Genomic DNA, 21,386 nt, shown 5'->3' with positions numbered 1-21,386 from the left:
AAGTAAACAAAGTTGATTTATAATCATACCACCTAGAGATACAGACACTGTTAATGTTTTGACATATTTCCCATCATGTTTTTCTACATTTCCATCAAATTCTAACAGGAACACTCTTTTTAAAATTTATTGAAGTCTAGTTGATTTACAGTGTTAATTTCTGCTGTGTAGTAAAGTGACTCACTTATATGTGTATATACATTCTTTTTCATATTCTTTTCCATTATGGTTTATCACCAGATATTGAACATAGTTCCCTGTGTAGGACCTTGTTGTTCATCCATTCTATAGTTGGCATTTGCTAACCCCAAACTCCCACTCCATACCTCCCCCAACCCCCATCCTCCTTGGCAACCACCAGTCTGTTCTCTGTCTCTGAGTCTCTTTCTGTTTCACAGATAAGTTCATTTGTGTCATATTTTAGATTCCACATCTAAGTGATATCATATGGTATTTGTCTTTCTCTTTCTGATTTACTTCACTTAGTATGATAATCTCTAGGTCCATCTGTGTTGCTGCAAATGGCATTATTTCATTCTTTTTATAGCTGAGTAATATTCCATTGTATAGGTACCACATCCTCTTTATCCTTTCATCTGTTGATGGACACTTAAGTTGTTTCCATTTCTTGGCTATTGTGAATACTGCTGCTGTGAACATAGGGGTGCATGTATCATTTTGAATTATAGTTTTGTCTGGATATATGCCCAGGAGTGGGATTGGTGGATCATATGGTAACTCTATTTTCAGCTTTCTGAGTAACTTCCATACTGTTTTCAGTAGTGGCTGCACCAATTTACATAACAGGAATATTCATTTTTTAAATTTTTTTAAAATTTTATTTATTTTTTTTATACAGCAGGTTCTTATTAGTCATCAATTTTATACACATCAGTGTATACATGTCAGTCCCAATCACCCAGTTCAGCACACCACCATCCCCACCCCCTGACGGCTTTCCCCCCTTGGTGTTCCATACGTTTGTTCTCTACATCTGTGTCTCAACTTCTGCCCTGCAAACCGGTTCATATGTACCATCTTTCTAGGTTCCACATACATGCGTTAATATACGATATTTGTTTTTCTCTTTCTGACTTACTTTACTCTGTATGACAGTCTCTAGGTCCATCCATGTCTCAACAAATGACTCAATTTCGTTCCTTTTTGTGTGTGTGTGTGTGTGTGTTTGTTTCTGCGGTACGCGGGCCTCTCACTGTTGTGGCCTCTCCCATTGTGGAGCACAGGCTCCAGACGCGCGGGATCAGCGGCCATGGCTCACGGGCCCAGCCGCTCCACAGCATGTGGGATCTTCCTGGACTGGGGCACGAACCCGTGTCCCCTGCATTGGCAGGCGGACTCTCAACCACTGCACCACCAGGGAAGCCCAGTTTCATTCCTTTTTATGGCTGAGTAATATTCCATTGTATATATGTACCACAACTTCTTTATCCATTCGTCGGTCAATGGGCATTTAGGTTGCTTCCATGACCTGGCTATTGTAAATAGTGCTGCCATGAACATTGGGGTGCATGTGTCTTTTTGAATTATGGTTTTCTCTGGGTATATGTCCAGTAGTGGGATTGCTGGATCATATGATAATTCTATTTTAGTTTATTAAGGAACCTCCATACTGTAATCCATAGTGGCTGTCTCATTCTACATTCCCACCAACAGTGCAAGTGGGTTCCCTTTTCTCCACACCCTCTCCAGCATTTGTTGTTTGTAGATTTTCTTATTATGCCCATTCTAGCTGGTGTGAGGTAATACTTCACTGTAGTTTTGATTTTCATTTCTCTAATATTAGTGATGTTGAGCAGCTTTTCATGTGCTTCTTGGCCATCTATATGTCTTCTTTGGAAAAATGTCTATTTAAGTCTTCTGCCCATTTTTGGATTGGGTTGTTTGTTTCTTTAATATTGAGCTGCATGAGCTGTTTATATATTTTGGAGATTAATCCTTTGTTATTCATTTGCAAATATTTTCTCCCATTCTGAGGGTTGTCTTTTCATCTTGTTTATGGTGGTTTCCTTTGCTGTGCAAAAGCTTTGAAGTTTCATTAGGTCCCATTTGTTTATTTTTGTTTTATTTCCATTACTCTAGGAGGTGGATCAAACAAGATCTTGCTATGATTTACGTCACAGAGTGTTTTTCCTATGTTTTCCTCTAAGAGTTTTATAGTGTCCGGTCTTACATTTAGGTCTCGAATCCATTTTGAGTTTATTTTTGTGTATGGTGTTAGGGAGTGTTCTAATTTCATTCTTTTACATGTAGCTGTCCAGTTTTCCCAGCACCACTTATTGAAGAGACTGTCTTTTCTCCATTGTGTATGCTTGCCTCCTTTGTCATAGATTAGTTGACCATAGGTGCGTGGGTTTGTCTCTGGGCTTTCTATCTTGTTCCATTGATCGATGTTTCTATGCCAGTACTATATTGTCTTGATTACTGTAGCTTTGTAGTATAGTCTGAAGTCAGGGAGTCTGATTCTTCCAGCTCCATTTTTTTCCCCTCAAGACTGCTTTGGCTATTCGGGGTCTTTTGTGTTTCCGTACAAATTGTGAAATGTTTTGTTCTAGTTCTGTGAAAAATGCCATTGGTAGTTGGATAGGGATTGCATTGAATCTGTAGATTGCTTTGGGTAGTATAGTCATTTTCACAGTATTGATTCTTCCAATCCAAGAACATGGTGTATCTCTCCATCTGTTGGTATCATCTTTAATTTCTTTCATCAGTGTCTTACAGTTTTCTGCATACAGTTCTTTTGTCTCCCTAGGTAGGTTTATTCCTAGGTATTTTATTCTTTTTGTTGCAGTGGTAAATGGGAGCGTTTCCTTAATTTCTCTTTCAGAGTTTTCATCATTAGTGTATAGGAATGCAAGAGATTTCTGTGCATTAGTTTTGTATCCTGCTAGTTTACCAAATTCATTGATTAGCTCTAGTAGTTTTCTGGTAGCATGTTTATGATTCTCTATGTAGAGTATCATGTCATCTGCAAACAGTGACAGCTTTACTTCTTCTTTTCCAGTTTGGATTCCTTTTATTTCTTTTTCTTCTCTGATTGCTGTGGCTAAACCTTCCAAAGCTATGTTGAATAAGAGTGGTGAGAGTGGGCAACCTTATCTTGTTCCTGATGTTAGTGGAAATGGTTTCAGTTTTTCACCATTGAGGACAATGTTGGCTGTGGGTTTGTCATATATGGCCTTTATTATGTTGAGGAAAGTTCCCTCTATGCCTACTTTCTGGAGGGTTTTTATTATAAATGGGTGTTGAATTTTGTCGAAAGCTTTCTCTTATGGTTTTTCTCTTTCAGTTTGATAATATAGTGTGTCACGTTGATTGATTTGCATATATTAAAGAATCCTTGCATCCCTGGGATAAACCCCACTTGATCATAGTGTATGATCCTTTTAATGTGCTGTTGGATTCTGTTTGCTAGTATTTTGTTGAGGATTTTTAAATTTATGTTCATCAGTGACATTAGCCTGTAGTTTTCTTTGTGACATCTTTGCCTGATTTTGGTATCAGGGTGATGGTGGCCTCGTAGAATGAGTTTGGGAGTGTTCCTGCCTCTGCTATATTTTGGAAGAGTTTGAGAAGGATAGGTGTTAGCTCTTCTCTAAATGTTTGATAGAATTCACCTGTGAAGCCATCTGGTCCTGGGCTTTTGTTTGTTGGAAGATTTTTTTTTTTCGTGGTACACGGGCCTCTCACTGTTGTGGCCTCTCCCGTTGCGGAGCACAGGCTCCGGACGCGCAGGCTCAGCAGCCATGGCTCACGGGCCCAGCCGCGCCGCGGCATGTGGGATCTTCCCGGACCGGGGCATGAACCCATGTCCCCTGCATCGGCAGGCGGACTCTCAACCACTGTGCCACCAGGGAAGCCCTGTTGGAAGATTTTTAATCACAGTTTCAATTTCAGTGCTTGTGATTGGTCTGTTCATATTTTCTGTTTCTTCCTAGTTCAGTCTCGGAAGGTTGTGCATTTCTAAGAATTTGTCCATTTCTTCCAGATTGTCCATTTTAGTGGCATATAGTTGCTTGTAGTAATCTCTCATGATCCTTTGTATTTCTGCAGTGTCAGTTGTTACTTCTCCTTTTTCATTTCTAATTCTATTGAGTCTTCTCCCTTTTTTCTTGATGAGTCTGGCTAATGGTTTATCAATTTTGTTTATCTTCTCAAAGAACCAGCTTTTAGTTTTATTGATCTTTGCTATCGTTTCCTTCATTTCTTTTTCATTTATTACTGATCTGATTTTTATGATTTCTTTCCTTCTGCTAACTTTGGGGTTTTTTTGTTCTTCTTTCTCTGATTGCTTCAGGTGCAAGTTTAGGTTGTTTATTCGAGATGTTTCCTGTTTCTTAAGTTAGGATTGTATTGCTATAAACTTCCCTCTTAGAACTGCTTTTGCTGCATCCCATAGGTTTTGGGTCATCGTGTTTTCATTGTCATTTGTTTCTAGGTATTCTTTTATTTCCTCTTTGATGTGTTCAGTGATCTCTTGGTTATTAAATAGTGTATTGTTTAGCCTCCCTGTGTTTGTATTTCTTACAGATTTTTTCCTGTACTTGATATCTAGTCTCATAGTGTTATGGTTGGAAAAGATACTTGATACGATTTCAATTTTCTTAAATTTACCAAGGCTTGATTTGTGACCCAAGATATGATCTATCCTGGAGAATGTTCCATGAGCACTTGAGAAGAACGTGTACTCTGTTGTTTTTGGATGGAATGTCCTATAAATATCAGTTAAGTCCATCTTGTTTAATGTAACCTTTAAAGCTTGTGTTTTCTTATTTATTTTCATTTTGGATGATCTGTCCATTGGTGAAACTGGGGTGTTAAAGTCCCGTACTATGATTGTGTTACTGTCAATTTCCCCTTTTATGGCTGTTAGTATTTGCCTTATGTATTGAGGTGCTTCTATGTTGGGTGCATAAATATTTACAATTGTTATGTCTTCTTCTTGTATTGATCCCTTGATCATTAGGTAGTTTCCTCCTTTGTCTCTTGTAATAGTCTTTGTTTTAAAGTCTATTTTGTCTGATATGAGAATTGCTACTCCAGCTCTCTTTTGATTTCCATTTGCATGGAATATCTTTTTCCATCCCCTCACTTTCAGTCTGTATGTGTCCCTAGGTCTGAAGTGGGTCTCTTGTAGACAGCATATATGTGGGTCTTGTTTTTCTATCCATTCAGCTAGTCTGTGTCTTTTGGTTGGAGCATTTAATCCATTCACGTTTAAGGTAATTATCGATATGTATGTTCCTATGACCATTTTCTTAATCGTTTTGGGTTTGTTTGGTTGGTTTTTGCGGTACGCGTGCCTCTCACTGTTGTGGCCTCCCCCGTTGCGGAGCACAGGTTCCAGACGCGCAGGCTTAGTGGCCATGGCTCACGGGCCCAGCCGCTCCGCGGCATGTGGGATCTTCCTGGACCAGGGCACGAACCCATGTCCTGTGCATCAGCAGGCGGACTCTCAACCACTGCGCCACCAGGGAAGCCCTTGGGTTTGTTTCTGTAGGTCCTTTTCTTCTCTTGTGTTTCCCACTTAGAGAAGTTCCTTTAGCATTTGTTGTAAAGCTGGTTTGGTGGTGCTGAATTCTCTTAGCTTTTGCTTGTCTGTAAAGCTTTTAATTTCTCTGTCAAATCTGAATGAGATCCTTGCTGGGTAGAGTAATCTTGGTTGTTTCATCACTTTAAATATGTCCTGCCAGTCCCTTCTGGCTTGCAGAGTTTCTGCTGAAAGATCAGCTGTTAACCTTATGGGGATTCCCTTACGTGTTATTTGTTGGTTTTCCCTTGCTGCTTTTAATATTCTTTGTATTTAATTTTTGATAGTTTGATTAATATGTGTCTTGGCATGTTTCTTCTTCGATTTATCCTGTATGGGACTCTCTGTGTTTCCTGGAGTTGATTAATATTTCCTTTCCCATATTAGGGAAGTTTTCAACTATAATCTCTTCAAATATTTTCTCAGTCCCTTTCTTTTTCTCTTCTTCTTCTGGGACCCCTATAATTCGAATGTTGGTGCATTTAATGTTGTCCCAGAGGTCTCTGAGATTGTCCTCAATTCTTTTCATTCTTTTTTCTTTATTCTGCTCTGCAGTAGTTATATCCACTATTTTATCTTCCAGGTCACCTATCCGTTCTTCTGCCTCAGTTATTCTGCTATTGATCCCTTTTAGAGAATTTTTAATTTCATTTATTGTGTTGTTCATCCCTGTTTGTTTGCTCTTTAGTTCTTCTACGTCCTTGTTAAATGTTTCTTGTATTTTCTCCATTCTATTTCCAAGATTTTGGATCATCTTTACTATCATTACTCTGAATTCTTTTTCAGGTAGACTGCCTATTTCCTCTTCATTTGTTACGTCTGGTGGGTTTTTACTTTGCTCCTTCATCTGCTGTTTCTCTGTCTTCTCGTTTTACTTAACTTACTGTGTTTGGGGTCTCCTTTTCGCAGGCTGCAGGTTCGTAGTTTCTGTTGTTTTCGCTGTCTGTCCCCAGTGGCTAAGGTTGGGTCAGTGGGTTGTATCGGCTTCCCGGTGGAGGAGACTGGTGCCTGTATTCTGGTGGATGTGGCTGGATCTTGTCTTTCTGGTGGGCAGGTCCACGTCTGGTGGTGTGTTTTGGGGTGTCTGTGGCCTTATTATGATTTTAGGCAGCCTCTCTGCTAATGGGCGGGGTTGTGTTCCTGTCTTGTTAGTTGTTTGGCATAGGGTGTCCTGCACTGTAGCTTGCTGGTCAGTGAGTGGAGCTGGGTTTTGGAGTTGAGATGGAGATCTCTGGGAGATTTTCACTGTTTGATATTATATGGGGCTTGGTGGTCTCTGGTGGACCAGTGCCCTGAACTTGGCTCTCCCACCTCAGTGACAGTCCTGATGCCTGGCTGAAGCAGCAAGAACCTGTCCTCCATATGGCTCATAATAAAAGGGAGAAAAAAAAGAAAGGAAGAGGAAGATAAAGTAAAATAACATGAAGTTATTAAAATAAAAAATAATTATTAAGAAAAAAATTTTTTAAGTAAAAGAATAAAAACAGACGGACAGAATCCTAGGACAAATGGTAAAAGCAAAGCTATAGAGACAAAATCTCACACAGAAGCATACACATACACACTCACAAAAAGAGAAAAATGTATATATATCGTTGCTCCCAAAGTCCACCTCCTCAATTTGGGATGATTCGTTGTCTGTTCCGGTATTCCACAGATGCAGGTACATGAAGTTAATTGTGGAGATTTAATCCGCGGCTCCTGAGGCTGCTGGGAGAGATTTCCCTTTCTCTTCTTTGTTCGCACAGCTCCCAGGGTTCAGCTTTGGATTTGGCCCCGCCTCTGCGTGTAGGTCGCCGAAGGGCGTCTGTTCTTCACTCAGACAGGACGGGGTTAAAGGAGCCGCTGATTCGGGGGCTCTGGCTCACTCAGGCTGGGGGAGGGAGGGGCACGGAGTGCAGGGCGGGCCTGCGGCGGCAGAGGCCAGCGTGACGCTGCAGCAGCCTGAGGCGCGCCGTGCGTTCTCCCGGGGGAGTTGTCCCTGGATCCCGGGACCATGGCAGTGGCGGGCTGCACAGGCTCCCCGGAAGCGGGGTGTGGATAGAGACCTGTGCTCGCACACAGGCTTCTAGGTGGCGGCAGCAGCAGCCTTAGCGTCTCATGCCCGTCTCTGGGGTCTGCACTGTTAGCCGCGGCTCGCGCCCATCTCTGGAGCCGCTTTAAGCAGCTCTCTTAATCCCCTCTCCTCGCACACCAGGAAACAGAGAGGCAAGAAAGAGTCTCTTGCCTCTTTGGCAGGTCCAGACTTTTCCCCGGACTCCCTCCCAGCTAGCCATAGTGCACTAACCGCCTGCAGGCTGTGTTCACACCGCCAACCCCAGTCCTCTCCCTGCATCCGACTGAAGCCCGAGCCTCAGCTCCCAGCCCCGCCCGCCCCGGCGGGTGAGCAGACAAGCCTCTGGGGCTGGTGAGTGCCGGTCGGCACCGATCCTCTGTGCGGGAATCTCTCCGCTTTGCTGTTTGCACCCCTGTGGCCGCGCTCTCGTCCGTGGCCCCGAAGCTTCCCCCTCCGCCACCCACAGTCTCCGCCTGCGAAGGGGCTTCGTACTGTGTGGAAACCTTTCCTCCTTCACAGCTCCCTCCCACTGGTGCAGGTCCCGTCCCTATCCTTTTGTCTCTGTTTTTTCTTTTTTCTTTTGCCCTACCCAGGTATGTGGGGAGTTTCTTGCCTTTTGGGAGGTCTGAGGTCTTCTGCCAGCGTTCAATAGGTGTTCTGTAGGAGTTGTTCCACGTGTAGATGTATTTCTGGTGTATTTGTGGGGAGGAAGGTGATCTCCACGTCTTACTCTTCCGCCATCTTGAAGCTCCTCCATCGCACCATGGATTTCTCATCTAGTAGCGGCAGGATATTTTTTAAATGTCAAAAGAAAAGAACCATTAGCCCGGAATTATATATCCATTGAAAATATCCTTCAGAAATGAAGGTAAATGAAGATATTCTCAAATGCAGGAAACCTTCTTGATAAGAAAAAAAAAAGCTTCTTATCAAGAGACCTGCTCTGAAAGAATTGCTAAAGGATTTATTTTTTAACAGAAAGGCAATGATACCAGATGGAAACCTGGGATATGAAATAGGAAGAGTAACAGAACTGGTAAATATCTGCCTAAATATGATATTAATAGATAGTCTGACATTTGGGGAAAAAAGTGATCTGATCTGATTCCGCGTATGTAGATCTGATTCATCACCTGTAGATGTGATTCAGCGCGTGTAGATCTGATTCAGCGTATGTAACATAACTGCAATATAAAGGCGGGGAGGGTAAAGGGAATTATTAGGAGTAAAGTTTCCACATTCCACTTGAAATGGCAAAATATTCTAAGTAGGCCCTGAAAAGATGTTTTTCTATTATAATCCTTAATTACTAAAAACTATGCAAAGAAATAGAGTAAATAAAAACACAGTAGATATTTATTTTTTTAATTGAGGTATAGTTGATTTACAATGTTGTGTTAATTACTGCTGTACAGCAAAGTGACTCATTTATACATATATATATACATTCCTTTTTTTAATATTCTTTTCCATTATGGTGTATCATAGGATATTGTATATAGTTGCCTGTGCTACACAGTAGGACCTTGTTGTTTATCCATCATATATATAAAAGCTTACTTCTGCTAACTCCAACCATCCCTCCCCCGACACCTTCCCCCTTGGCAACCACCACTCTGTTCTCTGTGTCTAGGAGTTTGTTTCTGTTTCGTAGATAGGTTCATTTGTGTCACATTTTAGATTTCCCGTATAAGTGGTATCATACGGTATTTGTCTTTGTCTGACTTACTTCACTTAATATGATCATCTCTAGTTGTATCCGTGTTGCTGCAAATGGCATTATTTCATTCTTTTTTATGGCTGAGTAGGATTCCATTGTGTATATGTACCACATCTTCTTTAACCATTCATCTGTCAGTGGACATTTAGGTTGTTTCCATGTCTTGGCTATTGTGAATAGTGCTGCTATGAACATAGGGGTGCATGTATCATTTTGAATTATAGTTTTGTCTGGATATATGCCCACAAGTGGGATTGCTGGATCATATGGTAATTCTGTTTTTAGTTTTCTGAGGAACCCCCATATTGTTTTCCACAGTGGCTGCACAAACTTACATTCCCACCAACAGTGTAGGAGGGTTCCCTTTACTCCACACCTTCTCCAGTATTTGTTATTTGTAGACTTTTTGATGATGGCCATTCTGACTGGTATGAGGTGGTCCCTTGTAGCTTTGATTTGCATTTCTCTAATAATTAGTGATGTTGAGCATCTTTTCATGTGCCTATTGGCCACCTGTATTTCTTCTTTGGAGAAATGTCTATTTAGGTCTTCTGCCTATTTTTTGATTGGGTTGTTTGTTTTTTTTGTTGTTGAGTTTTAGGAGCTGTTTGTATATTTTGGAAATTAAGCCCTTGTCAGTTGCATCATTTGCAAATATTTTCTCCCATTCTGTAGGTTGTCTTTGCATCTTCTTTATGGTTTCCTTTGCTGTGCAAAAACTTGTAAGTTTGATTAGGTTCCATTTGTTTTTGTTTTTATTTCTATTGCCTTGGGAGACTGACCTAAGAAATCATTAGCATGATTTATGTCAGAGAATGTTTTGCCTATGATCTCTTCTAGGAGTTTTATGGTGTCATGTTTTATGTTTAAGTCATTAAGCCATTTTGAGTTTATTTTTGTGTATGGTGTGAGGGTTTGTTCTAACTTCATTGATTTACAAGCGGCGGTCCAACTTTCCCAGCACTCCTTGCTGAAGAGAATGTTTTTTCCCTTTGTATATTCTTGCCTCCTTTGTCAAAGATTAATTGACTGTAGCTGCATGGGTTAGATAAATTAAAATGGAATAAACCCAAAAGAGGGCAGGAAAGGAGAAACAGGAACAACAAAAAAACAAATGAACAAACAAAAAGTGAAAAAACAGGAAACAGATGGTATACCTAAATCCAAACATATAAATAATTACATTAAATGCAATGGCCTAAACATGCCAACTAAAAGACAGATCTTCAGAATGGATTTTTTAAAATGACATGACATTCACTTTATATATGATGATACAGATAGGTTAAAAGTAAAACTATGGAAAATGATATACCACATAAATTAATTAAAAGAAAGCCAGAGTGGCTATAAAATACTATAAAATAAAGTGTACTTCATAGCAAAGAAGATTGCCAGGAATAAAGAGTGATATTACATAATGATAAAGAGTCAGTATACTAAGAACACATAACAATTCTATATGTGTATACACCTAACAACAGGGCTTCGAAATACATAAAGCACAACCTAAAGAACTGTGACAAGAATTTAATATGCCTTTCTCAGTAATAGAACTAGTAGATAGAAATTCAGTAAGGATATAGAAGAATTAAAAAATACTATATACCAAAAAGATATGCTTGACATTTGTAGAAAACTCCACCCAACAGTAGCAGAATACACATTATTTTCAAGTACACGTTGAACGTTCAATAAGATAAATCAAATCCTTCTTCACAAAACAAATGTAAAAAAGTCTAATGAACTGAAATTAAATTAGAAACAGAAATATAGTGGGGGGGGGGGGAGAAAAAGATAGCACTTTCTTGACAATACATTTCTAAGTAATCCAAGGGTCAAAGAGGAAGTCTCAAGGAATATTAGAAAGTATTTTGAACTGAACAAGAGTAAAATTATAACATAGCAAAATCTGTGGGTTGCCTCTAAAGCAGCGCTTAGAGGGAAAGCTATAGCATTAAATGTTCATAATAGAAAAGAGAAAAGGTCTTAAATCAAGAACTTAAGCTTCCGCTGTAAGAGACTAGAAACGAAAGAGCAGAGTAAGCTCAAAACAAGAAGAAGAATGGAAATTATAAGAGCAGAAATCAATAAGAGTGAAAACAAAAATAATAGGGAAAAATCAGTGAAACCAAAAGGTGATTTTTAAAAAATCAGTAAAATTGGTAAGCCTATTGCAAGAATGACAAAAAAAGAAGACATAAATTACCAATAGCAGGAATTTTATAGAGGAGATGTCACTGCACCACCCTTCAGACATTAAAAGGACCATAAGGGAATTCTTTGAACAATGGAACCTTTATAAGTTCAACAACTTAGATGAGAGGAACCAATTACTCAAAAACTATAAACTACCAAAACTCATACAAGAAGAAATAGAAAGCCTAGAATCCTGTAACTAACAAGGAAATTGAATTTGTAGTTTAAAATCTTGTGAAAAAGAAATCTCCATACCCACAGGGTTCCACTGGTGAATTCTGTCAATCATTAAAAGAAGAATTATCACCAATTTTACACAGTCTCCTCCAGGGGAGGAAATACTTCCCAACTTATTTTGTGAGACCAGCATTACCCAGAAAAAGACGGTACAAGAAAAGAAAACTATGGACCAATATTCTTCATGAACATAGATGCAGAAATCCTCAACCAAGCGTTAGCAAATCATGTCCATCTGTCTATCTGTATCTGTCTATCTGCCTATCAAATACATCATGACCAAGCAGTGTTTTATCCAGGGAAAATAAGGCTGTACAATATTTGAAAGCCAATCAGTGCATCCGTGTAACCCACCAAGTTTGAAAGCTATGGAAGAGACCAAGCCACATGATTATATTAATTGATGCAGAAAAGGAATTTGACAAAATTCAACTTCTATTCATGACATCAACTCTCAGCAAACCAGGAGTAGGAGGGAATTTCCTCCTGTTTATACATTTACATAAAAGGCATAAGGGCATTTACATAAAACCTATGGCTAATATACTTAATGGCAAAAGACTGAATGTTTTCCCCTAAAAGGGTAGACAAGGTAAAATTATCTGCTCTCGTGACTTTTATTCAACATCATGCTGCTAGTTCTAACCAGAGTAATGAGACAGTAAAAGAAATCAAAGGCATATTGACTGGAAGGAAAAGAAACAACACTTTCCTTATTCCCAGATGACATAATTGTGTATATAGAACATCCGGAGAGACTTACCAAAAAAAAAACAAAAAAAAAAGCTCCTATAACTAATAAGTGAATTTAGCAAGGTCACAGGATACAAAGTTAAAACGCACAAATCAATCATCTTTCTATAGGTTAGCTATGAAAACTATTAGAAACTGATATTAAAAACATAATTTATAATCAGTCCCCCAAAATGAAATACTTAGGTATAAATCTAATAAAACGTGTGAAATATGTATGTAAAAACTGAAAAATGCTCATAACAGAAATCAATGAAGACCTCAGTAAATGGAAAGACAATGTATTTATGTATTGGAAGATATCAGTTTTCCCTGAATTGGTCCATAGATTTAAAAGAATTCCAATCAAAATCCCAGCAGAACTCTTCGTAGATAAAAACAAGTTCCTTGTAAAATGTAATGGAAAGGCATAGGCACCAGAATGGTCAAATTAAAGAAGAATGAAATAGTGCCATTTGCAGCGACATGGATGGACCTAGAGATGACTAAGTGAAGTAAGTCAGACAGAGAAAGACAATATAATATCAATTATATGTGGAAACTGGGAAAAAAATGATACAAATGAACTTATTTACAAAATAGAAACAGACTCACAGACTTAGAAAACAAATTTATGGTCACCAAAGGGGAAAGGTGGAGGGGAGGGATAAATTAGGAGATTGGGATTAACATATACACACTTCTATATACAAAATAGATAATCAACATGGACCTATTATATAGCATAGGGAACCCTACTCATTACTCTGCAATGTCCTATATGGGAAAAGAATCTCAAAGAGAATAGATACATGTATGTGTGTAACTGAATCACTTTGCTGTACACCTGAAACTAACACAACAGATACAGGTATATGTATAACTGAATCCCTTTGCTGTACACCTGAAACTAACACAACTTTGGAAATCAACCATACTCCAATATAAAATAATTTTTTTAATTTAATGGAAAGGCATAAGCACGAGAATGGTCAAAATAATTTTGAAAAAGAATAAAGTTGGAGGAGTCACATTATTAATTTTAAGACTTACTGTAAAACTACAGTAATTGCACAGTATGGTACTGGTGGAGGGAAAGCTCCACATATCCCTGGAACAAACAGAGAATAGATAATCCAGAAACTGAATCACATAAAGTTGACCAATTGATTTTTTACAAAGGTGCGAAGGTAATTCAGTGTAGAAATGTCATTTCAGAAAAGTGGAGTTGGAACAACTGGACAGCCAGCCATATGCAAACAAACTTTCACCTAAACCTTACATGTTATAAAAATAACTCAAAATGGATCATAAGTCTAAAGGTAAAATGTGTAAAACTCTTAGAAGAAAACACAGGAGAAAATCTTCGTGGCCTGAGGTTAGGCCAAGGGTTCTTAGATCTGACACCAAAGCACAATCCATAAAAAGCAAAAAATGGTTAACCTGGGCTTCATCAAAATTTAAAACTTTTACTCCGTGAAAGACACTTATTAAGAGAATGAAAAGGCAAGCTGGAAAAATATTGACAAATCACATGTCTGACAAACGATTGTATCAGAATATACAACAAACTCTCAAACCTCAACAGTAAGGAAACAAACAGCCCCATTTTATAATGCCGAAGGGCATGAACGGATGCTTCACCAAAGAGGATATACAGATGGCATAAAAGTACATGAAAAGATGTTCAACATCATTAGCGATTAGAAAAATGCAAATGAAAGCCCAATGAGATAGCACTGCACATCTCTTAGATGAGCTAAAATAAAAAGTACTGACAATACTAACTCCCCTTGAGGATGTGGAACATCTGGATCACTTCTACATCGCTAGCAAGAGAGAAAATGGTACCACCACCCTGGAAAACAGTCTGGCGGTTTCTTAGAAAGTTAAACATACACTTTCCACGTGATCCAGCCATCCTACTCCCAGGTTACTTCAGAGAACTGACAACTTATGTTCACACAAAAACCTGTACACAAATGTTTACAGCATCTCTACTGATGAACGAAAATGGGAAACAACCCAGATCTCCTTCAGCAGGTGAATGGATAAGCCAGCTGTGTTACATCCATGCAGTAGAAAACTACTCAGCCATGAGAAGGGGAAGGTGTTGGTAGGTGCAGCAACTTGGACGAACCTCAAAGGCATCGTGCTGGGTAGAAGCCAGCTCATAAGTTTACATGCTGTCTGATTCTGTTTATGTGACATTCTCAAGAAGAGAAAACAATGATGGAGAACAGAACCGGGGCTTCCAGGGGTTACAGATGTGGAGAGAATGAGGGAGTTGTAGAAGGAGGTGGGAGAGTGCAGTGCTTCATAGCATGGGCACCTGAGTTGGCCTTCTCCACCACTTCCTAGTCCTGTGACGTCAGGAGTTATACAGCCTCTCAGTGCCTCAGCTTCACCTGTGAAATGGGAATGATAACAGTACCTACCTGCAAGGGTCATTGTGAGGATTAAAGGAATGAATACATGTAGGGCAGTTAAAATAGTGCTATTACATAGTTAAGTGTCCAGCAAGTGTTATCTATGTCACCAGTGTCCCGTGGGAGACATCAGAAAAGATAACCTGGAGCTCTTTGAGCCCTGCATTCAAAGTCAAAGGCTGAGGTTTGTATCAATGTATGCTTAAAACACACACACACACCTTCCCTTCCTCCTGGACCTCCTCTCTCTTTTTTTCTCTCTCTTAAACTCAATAAAAAGAAGACAAACAACCCAATTGAAAAATGGGCAGAAGATTTGAACAGACACTTCACAAAAGAAGATATACGAAAGAGGGTTAAGCATGTGAAAAGATGCTGACATCACTCATCATGAGAAAAATGCCAATTAAAACCACAATGAGATAACGCTACAGTGGCTAAAGTGAAGAAAGACTGACAGTGCCAAGTGTTTGCAAGGATGTGGAGCAACAGGAACTCTCATACGTTGCAGGTGGAAAAGCAGAAACAGGACAGCCATTTTGTATAACTGTACGGTACTACGCTACAATGTTAAACATACTCTTATGATATGACCCAGCAGTTTCATACCTTTGTACTTACCCCTGTGTCTACACAAAGACAAGGAAATGAATACTCAGAGCAGTGTTATTATTTTTTTTAATTTTTATACAAATTTTAAAGGTTACTTTCCATTTACAATTATTCCACAACATTGGCTTTATTCCCCGTGTTGTATAATAAGAGCAGCATTATTCTTAATACCCCCGAAGTAGAAACAGCCCAATTGAATACTAGTCAGCAGTCAAAAGGAATGAAGTATTAATATATGCAACAGCATGGATGAATCGCCGAAACGTTATGCTAAATAAAAGTCAAAGATTCTGTGCTGGGCTTCCCTGGTGGCGCAGTGGTTGGGGGGTCCGCCTGCCGATGCAGGAGACACGGGTTCGTGCCCCGGTCCGGGAAGATCCCACGTGCCGCGGAGCGGCTGAGCCCGTGAGCCATGGCCGCTGAGCCTGCGCGTCCGGAGCCTGTGCTCCGCAACGGGAGAGACCACAAACAGTGAGAGGCCCGCGTACCGCAAAAAAAAAAAAAAAAAAAAGGTTCTGTGCTATCTGATTCCATTTATATGAAATCCTCGAAAAGACAAAACTACAGTGACAGCAGACCAGTGGTTTCCCGGGGCTGTGGTCCAGGGGAGATCAACAGCAAAGATGCAGGAGAAAACCTTTTAGGATGGAGGAGCTACAGCTCAATTTTGGTGGTGGTTCCACAGTTACCAAGATTCATCAAACTACGCACATAAAATGGATGAGTTTCACTGAACGTAAATAATGCCTTAAAGGAAAAAACAAGCCCAAAGGCTGATTGTTTAAGTGTCTTTCAACCTGTTTTCCCAGTGCCTTAGGCATGGTGCTCTTGGGGCCTGCTGAGCCAGACCTCCTTATCAGAAATAAGGTCATTTAAGGCTTTTTTTTTCCTTCTTGGCTCAGAGCTGTGGAATCAGCTGATGCTGACCAATTTCCAGTGGGCACCATCATGTGTCCCAGGCGGAGGCTGACAGAAACAAGCTTGTGTTCCTGTCACTAATGATATAAGCCTTCATCATTGTCTCTGCCAGGCTGTGTTCATTGTCATTATACCCACTGAAGAAGAGAACAGAGTCATAATGAGCTGGGTGTTATCTGCTCACCAATAATTTATAATGGGCAAACTAGGACAGGAACAGAGCTTTTTTTGACTAAGGAGGTTGCATGTCACTCTTCAAATCTAGGCCAAAAAATTATTTATAATGCATAGACAGTCACTCAGAAAGTTAAAAGGTTCCTTTCTTCTCTCCCATGTGTTTGAACAGTATGCTTTTTACCTTGGACTGGCACAAAGGCACCTCGGCATCTTACTGCTACACCTGCAGTCAGACTGTGGGAGAGATTGGGAGAGAGTGTACTTGAAGATAGTGACTAGCCTAGGAATGAGGCCTTTGTAGAAATGCCTTGAGGATTCCGGGTCCTCCCAGAAATCCAAGGAGAGAGAGGAAGGAGGGAAAAGTCAGGAAAAGGAAGAGACCCTTAGGTAAGGGTAGCTACCACACGCCTTAGGTGAGCTGTGAAGAATTACCTCAGCTGTTATCAGGAAACCCTCCAAACTGAGACGAAATCAGCAAAAGATGACTTGTATACGGGTGGGTTGAAACCAAGACAGGTCGTGTGCAGTTAGGCAGTGACAAGCGGAATGGTTGTGGCCATCACAGCATCAAGGGAAAGGGTGTTTGGGGGGTGTGCCTCTGTTTCTAAGGGCTGTTTGGGGAAGCTGAATCTATGGTGATACTGACACCTGTGGATATTGGTACCTACCCTAGGGGAGGTGAATCCCTCTGAGGGGAACCTGCTGAGTTGTCACAAGCCACCAGCACCCTGTCCTGACCACACATTGGCCAGTGGCCTCCTGGTGGGTGATTTGCTGCTCCAGGCACCTTGACCCCGGACCCCAGGGGGCCTGGACCAGCAAGTTCAATGGACCCTGCAGCTGTGGCCCTTGCTCTGTCTCGGTGAGCTGACTTTCTGGAACGAATCCGTCTGGGGTGAGTTTGGGAGGGGTGGGTCAGCTTTCCCGGCCCTGGATCAGCTTTGAGTAAGCTGGCTGTTGGCCTGTGGTGTGTCTAAGGATCAAGGCCTCTGGGGTGCCACAGCTTCTCAGACTTCTTCAGGCTATGGGGGGCGGGTTGGTCCCTTGTCTAGTAGAGCAGCCCCTGCAGCCGTGATTTCCTATCCGAGTTCCTGGGATTCTAGGCTGCCTCAGTGCCTCAGTGGCTCAGAGCAGATCCCTTCCCCTCAAACTGAGCAGCTCCACTTTGATCTCTTCTGTAGGCGTGCAGTGTAGCGTGTCATTTTTAAAAAAAAAATAAACTCTATTTTTAGAGCAGTTTTAAGTTCCCAGCAAAATTGAGTGGAAGGTACAGAGATTTTCCATATGCTCTCTGTCGCTATATATGCACAGCCTTCCCGATTACAAACACGCCACCAACACGCCTGGTCCATTTGCTGCAACTTATGAAGCTACATTGACACATCATTGTCCCACAAAGACCGTAGTCTACTTTAGGGTTCACTCTTGGGGTGGTACATTCTCTGGGTTTGGCCAAATATATGACACACATCTGCCATTATAGTATCATATAGAATAGTTTCACAGCCCTAAAAATCCCCTGTGTCCACCTGTTCATTCCCCCACCACCTCAAGCCCTGGCAGCCGCTGATCTTTTTACTGTCGCCATGGTTTTGTCGTTTCCAGAACATCATAGAGTTGGAGTCCTCGAGTGTGCAGTCGTTGCAGATTAGCTCTTTCACTTAGTAACATGCATTGATGTTTCCACCATGTCATTTTTAAAAGGGTTCAGCAACATTTAGCAGCTTGTCACATGCAGTCCCTGTCGCGTTGCCTCTGAACCATGCGTGGCTTGTAGATGGTTTTGTGTGGGGTGTGCCTGGACTCCCCAACAGGATGATGAGCTCTGGGGCAGTGGGCGGGACGTGTGCCCTGGGTGGCACTGGCTCTCTACTGGACACTCAGGATGCCTGGTTATCCCTCGTGACTTGGCATCAGGGGCTAGGCGCTCTGGGTTGGAGGGGACCTGGTTTGGGCCTGAGGACAGACTGTCAGAGCAAACCCCTCGGGGCTGTTTATCTTGATAACCAGCATGTCATTTGTTCTCTGGAGTCAGAGCATCTGGCCACAGAGCCGATCTGTAAGATTTTGCATTTGAGTCGTGACTCACTGATCCTGTCTCTCTTTGTGGCCAGGAGCCTAGCGTAACATTTTTTCTGTCCCTGTTACTCAGCTCGGAAATATGGTGCACGTTTCTTTCCTTGAAAAGTTTTGATTAGATGATCTCAGCAGAACACACTCTGACCGAAAGTGCCTCCGTCCCGTAAGGAAGGCTTCCAGAAGTGGAATGTTCCAGTAACCTGTGTATTTTGCGTTGACAGAGCTTCTCGAAACAAGTCTGAGAAGAAGCGTCGGGACCAGTTCAATGTTCTCATCAAAGAGCTCAGCTCCATGCTGCCTGGCAACACGCGGAAGATGGACAAGACCACCGTGCTGGAGAAGGTCATCGGATTCCTGCAGAAACACAATGGTAATGGTTACGCTTCTCTCCGTTTTTACTCCGTTCCTGCCATTTCCATTTGGCGATGACTCCATCAACTTGGTCTTCCTGCTTGGTTCTCTCTCCCCAGCAAACCCGATCTCCTCCGTCATAGGTTTCCTCTTTCCAAGGCACTCCACCCTCTAGCAAAACCCTGTCTCCAGCAGGTTTGGGACAGGACACTCACCTCCCAAATTGCTTTCTCAGCCAGAGGAGGGAATCCAGAGCAGACTCGCAGGTCGCACCCAACCCAAGCAGGGCGGCACTAACAATGGAAGCATCTTGATTAAAAATGTCTGGAGCAAGCCTTTTCGTACAGCCCTGCCATGCCCAGGTATTCATTTTCCAGTGGATTAGACGGCACTGGTGCCTCCATCCATTGCCGCCACCGCCCCTAAACTCTTTGGCCTTCTACCAAAGAGTTTAGGTAGAAGGAAAAAATTAATACCATGGAAAAAAGTAATCAAAAATAATTAATTGACTTAATATCAAATCCATTTTTTAATTGAGATGTAACTCACGTAGCATGAAATTCACTACTTTAAAATTTATAGTTCTCTGGCTTTTAGTATACTCACAGGTTGTGCAACCATAGACACTACCTAATTTTATCATCCCCCAAATAAACCCTGTACCCCACTAGCAGTCACTTCCCATTTCCACCCTCCCTCCAAGTCTTGGCAACCACTGATCTATTGAATACTTTCTGTCTCTATAGATTTGCCTGTTCTGGGCATCGCATACAAATGGAATCATACAATACGTGGTCTTTTCGTTTCTGGCTTCTTTCACTTAGCATCCTTATTTTAGCAAGTATCTGTGTTTCATCTCTTTTTATGGCCAAATAATATTCTGTTGTGAGTATATACCACTTCACTTACCTGTTTACCAGTTGACAGGTATTTGGGCTATTTTCACTTTTTTGGCTGTTAAATGATGCTGCTGTGAACATTCCTATACAAGTTTTTGAGTGGATATACATTTTCAGTTCTCTTGGGTGTACCTAGGAGTGGAATTGCTTGGTCGAATGGTAACTTGGTGTTTAAATTTTTGAGAAACTGCCAGGCTGTCTGCCATAGCAGTGGTACCATTTTTACATTCCCAGCAGCAATGGATGAAGATTCCAGTTTCTCCACATCCTCACCAACACTTGTTATTGTCTGATTGTGTGTGTGTGTGTTTATTATAGCCTTCCTGGTTGATAAGAAGTGATATTTCATTGTGGTTTTGATTTCCATTTCCCTAGTATCTAATGATGTTGAGCTTTTCATGGGCTTACTGGCACATGGCAAATTTGTATGTCTTCTTTAGAGACTGTCTATTCAAATCCTTTGCCCATTTTTAATTGGATTATTTATGTTTTTGCTGTTGAGTTGTAAGATTTCTGGATACTAGACCCTTATCAGATATATAATTTGCAAATACATTCCTCATTCTGTGGGTTGTCTTTTCACTTTCTTAATGATGTCCTTTGACATGGGAAAGTTTTAAGTTTGATGATATCCAATTTATCTTCTTGTTGGTGGTGGTGATTTCTTGTGCTTTAGGTATCATATCTAAGAAACTATTGTCGATGAAGGTCATGAAGGTTTAAATCTATACTTTCCTCTAATAGTTTTATAATTTTAAGCTATAATTTAAGCAGTTAGATATAAGCCATAGGTTAAACATTTAGATATTTGATCCACTTTGAGTTAATTTTTTGTATATGGAGTAAAGTAGGGAGTCAAAATTCATCCTTTTACATGTGACTATCTAGTTATTCCAGCACTCCACTCTTTTTATTTAACTTTTCGATACTTTATAAAGGTATAACACTCATACAGAAAATACAGATCATAACTGTACAGTTGAATTAGTTATGACAGAGTGAATACAGCCAGGAAGCCAACACCCAGGTCAAGAAATAGAAGCTTCCCCAATAGTTGCCCCTTCCTATTTACCTCTGCTTTCCCCAAAGGTATTCTCTGGCTGACTTCTAATACCAGAGATTGGTTTCGTCTGTTGGGCCCTTACTCAGATGAAATCATACATTATGAACATGATGTTTGTGTGACTTAATCTGTGTTCTTCCAGTGCAATGGCTAATTCATTTTCATTGGTACCTAGTATTCCGTTATATGAACTTATTACTTGAATCCATCCTTGAACTTATGTCTTTCTCAAATCATCCTGTCTCCATTTTACTCTCCTTCCAACCCTTTTACCTCTTAGCACGGCCCACCCTGCACTACTGCTCCCCTGTGGATGGTACAAAAAAACTGAAGAGTTAGGGGAGGGTTCAGGAGCTACTAACAAGC

General features: G+C 40.8%; 1 protein-coding gene across 1 annotated transcript in view; it reads left to right on the top strand.

The window, feature by feature from the left end:
- NPAS2 (neuronal PAS domain protein 2) overlaps window positions 1–21,386 on the top strand; it is a 101,920-nt gene that overhangs the window by 10,441 nt on the left and 70,093 nt on the right. Inside the window, exon 2 of the mRNA XM_029231370.1 lies at window positions 18,929–19,077. Coding sequence (XP_029087203.1) covers window positions 18,929–19,077 — 149 coding nt within the window. The remainder of the gene's footprint in view (window positions 1–18,928; window positions 19,078–21,386) is intronic.

This window comes from Monodon monoceros, unplaced genomic scaffold (assembly GCF_005190385.1).
Source record: "Monodon monoceros isolate NGI ecotype Baffin Bay Population unplaced genomic scaffold, NGI_Narwhal_1 Super_Scaffold_19, whole genome shotgun sequence".
NCBI lineage: Eukaryota > Metazoa > Chordata > Mammalia > Artiodactyla > Monodontidae > Monodon > Monodon monoceros.
The sequence above is the reverse complement of the archived record's forward strand: the minus strand, read 5'-3'. Positions and strand labels throughout refer to the sequence as shown.